The sequence below is a fragment of the Emiliania huxleyi genome (assembly GCF_000372725.1).
Source record: "Emiliania huxleyi CCMP1516 unplaced genomic scaffold EMIHUscaffold_916, whole genome shotgun sequence".
NCBI classification, from domain to species: domain Eukaryota; phylum Haptophyta; order Isochrysidales; family Noelaerhabdaceae; genus Emiliania; species Emiliania huxleyi.
The window spans coordinates 7,441-12,585 of NW_005195177.1; the positions used below are offsets into that span (position 1 = coordinate 7,441).

General features: G+C 61.5%; 1 protein-coding gene across 1 annotated transcript; it reads left to right on the plus strand.

The window, feature by feature from the left end:
* Positions 1 to 1,367: 1,367 nt before the first annotated feature.
* Positions 1,368 to 3,670, plus strand: EMIHUDRAFT_460217 (hypothetical protein; the record flags this gene model as incomplete). The annotated part of the gene is made up of 5 exons (XM_005757281.1): positions 1,368 to 2,147; positions 2,613 to 2,718; positions 2,789 to 2,900; positions 3,197 to 3,279; positions 3,348 to 3,670. 5 exons carry the CDS (start codon positions 1,368 to 1,370, stop codon positions 3,569 to 3,571), a joined length of 1,305 nt encoding a protein of 434 aa, XP_005757338.1. The 3' UTR covers positions 3,572 to 3,670.
* Positions 3,671 to 5,145: the final 1,475 nt, after the last annotated feature.

Genomic DNA, 5,145 nt, shown 5'->3' on the forward strand with positions numbered 1-5,145 from the left:
TGCGACCTGCGTTTGCTCGACTTCGAGACGTTCGGCGGCTTCGGGGACGGCGTCCGCAAAATTCTTCGGCAGGCGGCGGACCAGCTGAGTAACAAACTTTCGCACGCTCAGCACCTCGATGAGGTCACATGGACCACCAAGAACTGGCACGGGCTGCAGATGCAGCGCTTGTTTGTCGTTCTCCACACCGCCGTGGCGTGGCAGACGGTGAACGAGCTAGCGTGCGGGGACAGCGGCATTGTGCACAGTGCTAAGTGCATTGCCGTTCTTAACGGAGTCGCTTAGGCGGCTCCGGTGGTGTGCCTGTGATAGTACTAGCACGCGCCAGTTCGCACCTGTGTCGAGCCTGTCGGCTGTGAGAGCACTTGGTCTCTCTCTCTCTCTCTCTCTCTCTCTCTCTCTCTCTCTCTCTCTCTCTCTCTCTCTCTCGGCGATCCTTCCATGGACCTCTCTCTCTCTCTCTCTCTCTCTCTCTCTCTCTCTCTCTCTCTCTCTCTCTCTCTCTCTCTCTCTCTCTCTCTCTCTCTCTCTCTCTCTCTCTCTCTCTCTCTCTCTCGGCGATCCTGCCATGGACCTCTCTCTCCGTCTCTCTCTCTCTCTCTCTCTCTCTCTCTCTCTCTCTCTCTCTCTCGGCGATCCTTCCATGGACCTCTCTCTCTCCCTCTCTCTCTCTCTCTCTCTCTCTCTCTCTCTCTCTCTCTCGGCGATCCTTCCGCGGACCTCTCTCTCGCTTTTACTTTCTCTTTTTTATCCCCTTTTGCGGTGGTCCCTTTTACTCGCTGTCCTTTTTTTTCTCCTTTTTTAATCCCCTTTTGCAATCCCTTTTCCTTGGTCCCTTTTACTTTTTAATCCCCTTTTGCAATCCCTTTTCCTTGGTCCCTTTTCCTTGGTCCCTTTTACTTGCTGTCCTTTTTTTCTCCTTTTTTAATCCCCTTTTGCAATCCCTTTTCCTTGGTCCCTTTTTCTTGGACCCTTTTTTAATCCCTTTTCCCGGTCCCTTTTCGGTCCCTTTTCCTTGGTCCCTTTTACTTGCTGGCCTTTTTCTCTTTTTTTAATCCCCTCTTGCAATCCCTTTTCCTTGGTCCCTTTTCCTTGGACCCTTTTTTTAATCCCTTTTCCCGCTCCCTTTTCCTTGGTCCCTTTTCCTTGGTCCCTTTTCCTTTGGTAAACGTCTGATATTCGTGAACGATTGCAGGAGCATTGGAGATTTAAAAAGACACTACCCCGTACGCCACCCGGTACCTCTTTTCCTGTCGGCCACGGCAGGTAGCCGCTCTCCAGCCCGGCCGCCACGTTCGCCCTCTCTCGCGCCGGGGCGACGGTGCACGAGCTGCAAATCGGCAGCGTCGTGCGCTCGCTGAGCCCTCATGCACTCGCGAAAGCGCGAGCGATCTGTCGTCGAAGCCTGGCGGCGGCACTCTCCGGGCGGCAGCTCGCGCGGCGCCATCTTGCAGGCACTCGCCGCTCGTGAGATTGCTCCAGCACGGGCCGGGCCATCGGGCGCCGCGGCGTGGGGCTCACTGGCCTGTTTTGGCGTCGAGAGCGAGTTCGACATGCACGACCCCGAAGCGCTCCGCCTCTTCCGGCTTCCGCAACTCCGGCGGCGCTCCAAGGTGATCGAGATCGTGTGCAGCGACGACGTCGTGGTGGCGCTGACGCTATCGGGCGTGGCGTGCGCCTTCAAGGACGGGAGGCGGGTCGCTTTCCTCAACGTCACGCCCGACGAGATGGTCCGGTCCGTCCTCTTCAACCGGCGCTCCGCTTCCTTTGTCACCGTCTCCACCTACCGCGCGGACCACTTCTCCTCGCTGCACTGCCGATCGACGTTGGTCGAGTGGGTGCGGCGTGGCGAGCCGGAGGCGGGCCTGCCCATCTTCCAGCAGGAGGAGCTGCGCTGGCCCGGTTTCGTCGAGTTCGACGAGGTCTCTTGCCGCGCAGTCACCTTCTCGGCCGCCGACCGCACGTACGGCATCTGGGAGCTGGCCAACTTCTCGCTGCTATTCCGGCTGCGCGACCCGGAGATCGCGGAGGTCAAGGCGGCAGCGCGCAACGCGCTCCTCGTCGTGCACCGCCGAAAGGCGGACGCGATGCGCGTGCAAGTCCTGAGCATTGCAGACGGCACCTCGCTGCTCGGCTCGGAATCGCCCGTCATCAATCACCCCGGACTCTCAGCCTTTCGAACCCGTCACAGGCACCTCGCTGCACGACCTCGAGCATCCCCTCAGCGCCGCGCGCGTGTCCCGGATCGAGCCCTTCGGCGACCCTCCGCGACCCGTGCACGACGCGTCCACGACCCTTCCGAGACATGTCCCGTAGGATCGAGCTCTTCGACGACCGGCTGCTCGTGCAGCAAGAGGGAGGTGGCCCGACCCGTGCCGCGCCGTCCAGCTGTGAACAGCGTCTCTTCTCACCTGTTGCTGTGAACAGGTGGGCCGACCCGTACCGCGCCGTCTAGCTGTGAACAGCGTCTCTTCTCACTTGTTGCTGTGAACAGGACCGATCCGCATCACCGACGTGCGCACGCGCGCAACCTTCCAGGCGCGAGATTGAGATCTCCCGAGACTCGCCGAGACTCGCCGAGGACGCGCGCACGCACGCGCGCGGCCTTTTAGGTGGCGGCGGGGCAGCTGCAGGCGCCGTCATCGACGCTGCACCTCTACGAGAGGAACTTGTTCCTCGCGGTGAGCGGGCGGGCGCTCGCCGTCTTCAGCTTGCAGGGCGACCGGCTGCTCGGGATGGTGTGGGCAAATCTCGGGCGATCTCGGGTGATCTCGGGTGATCTCGCCAGGCGACCGGCTGCTCGGCATGGAGGATCACACGCTGTGGTGCGACGGCGAGAGCGCGATGTCCAACCTCTACGTCACCACGGCGCAGGACGTTGTGTTGTCGTATTGCGCGAGGCTCTTTCCTAGACCTAGACACCTCCTAGACACCTCCCAGACTTTGCTCGCGTACTGCGCGAGGCCAAACACCGACCACCGCGCCGGAGGGTGATCTCGGGTCACCTCGGGTCACCTCGGGTCACCTCGGGTCACCTCGGGTCACCTCGGGTCACCTCGGGCCATCTCGGGCCATCTCGGGTCATCTCGGGTCACCTCGGGTCACCTCGGGCCATCTCGGGCCATCTCGGGTCATCTCGGGTCACCTCGGGCCATCTCGGGTCATCTCGGGTCATCTCGGGTCACCTCGGGGATAGGCCAAACACCGACCGCCGCGCCGGAGGGACGATCAACGTGTCGAGCCTCCGCACGGGCGAGTGTGTCGCCAAGCTGGCTGCCGGCGCTCCACCACACCACCCACGGAGCTGAACCCTCACTGGACTCGACACTCCGGAGGTGTGGTACCAGGCGCGCCCCTCCCGGAGCTGGCCGACGTGACCGCCCTTTCCTTCTCCGAGGCGCGGAGCGAGCTGTACGTGGGGAGCCGCAAGGGCAGCCTGTTTGTCTGGTCCCTCTTTGGCGTGGCGGCGGGCGACTCGCGCGAGGCGAAGCCGGCGTGGCCGCTCGACGAGGGAGCGACGCCACACTCCCCGACGCCCTCCCCGCCGCACTCCCCGCCGACCTTTCCCTGACAACAAGGATGCGGTGAGCTGCCAGCTGCGCTGGGCGCGGCGGTGGGTGTGTTGTACAGTATATCGAGGGGCCCTCGAGCATTCGGCTTGTTCAAATTTTAAAGGCGTGGATCGCTATCGGGGTATCGCGTCGGTGGATCGTAAAGCCGTACGGGGCATGAGGCCATGTGACGAATCGTATGTATGTGTGTCTTTTGACGATCTTGCACTTTAAAACGCTGGTGCAGATGGGATTTTCTCTATAGAAGTCGGAGCCTTGCGTGGTCCAAGGAGAGGCAGCGTGCGGCTGGCGTGCGGCTCCGTGGACTCGGCCATCTCCCGCGGGTGAGAGGGCGAGAGGACGCATGCCCGCCCTCTGAGGCGGCCGTCCGAGTCAGGGAGGCAAACACACAACCATCCTCGCGGGTGTGGGCGGCCTTCTCGGCCCGCTATACTAACCCTTGAAGTCGGCCCTTCCTCGTGGTCGGCTGCGGAGGCCCAATAGCCCTAGCCGGAGGGGAGCTAAAAGGGCCCGGCTTTTTCGGCGCTAACCCTAGGGAAAATCGCTCCGGAATAGGGTTCCCGGCACCATCGGGCGGCGTCACACGGATGGAGGGAATCGGGTTTGCCATCGGCGGGCCGTGAGGGCGCTGAGAACTCAAGGCTGAGTTTTTGCTCCACTTTCGATGTGGCGGAGTATACGAAGGTTCTTTGTCTGCCAATTACCGAGCGCCGTCCCGTTCGCTTGGCGATGCATCGTAGCGATCTCGGGCTACCGGGGGCATTGACGCGTCCGCCTACCCTTCCCTAGAGCCCTCTCTCACCCCTCAGCAGGCGTCCGTGGCCCTTGCGCCTTGGGGTCAGACACATTCGGTGCAGCCTGTATCTAGTGAGTGACACAACTACACACACACACTATAGGCTAGATACCTGTCAGTGGAGAGACCACTTCACAGCTGTATGCCTTGCTCCTTTAGGTGCCCTTTGTATATCTGACTCTTCCGCATGAGACTGCCTGAGTACACTGTCTTGTTAATACAAAGTTAGAGTTGTTTGGTATTGCTAAAAATCTCTCTCTTGTTATTCTTTTGTGCTTTGGCGTCTTGTGTGGTGTGGGTTGTTCCCCCTTCGTTGTACCCCCGCCCAGAGATCCTTTGCCTATGATGCTTTTTGTGAGTGAGTGAGTATTCTTGATACGACCACACACACACACTGATGCTTTTTGTGTTCTCTCTGGGCCTTTGTGTATCGCGCGCCTTGCGGGGGGGGCGCGAAAAAGAGGAACCTCTTAGCGCCATCGCCACGGTGCTGCATGCAGCGCCGGGCGACGACGGCTTACCGCCTCCCGGTCCCCCTCGGCACACCTCCGCTGCTCAATGTTTGGCGACTCGAACCCGTGAAGCTTCCCCGGTGCGCGGGTTACCCCGCACACGGGTCACAAATACACATATGCGGGCGAGCGCCTGCCTGTCCTACGCGCAGCGCGGCCCGCTGTTCTCGCGGCTGCAGCCTGCTGTGCCGCCGGCCGAGGAGTGGGCGCGCCACGGCGGGGAGTTGGCCTCGGAGCTCTGCGGCGGCGCGGCGGCGACGGCGGC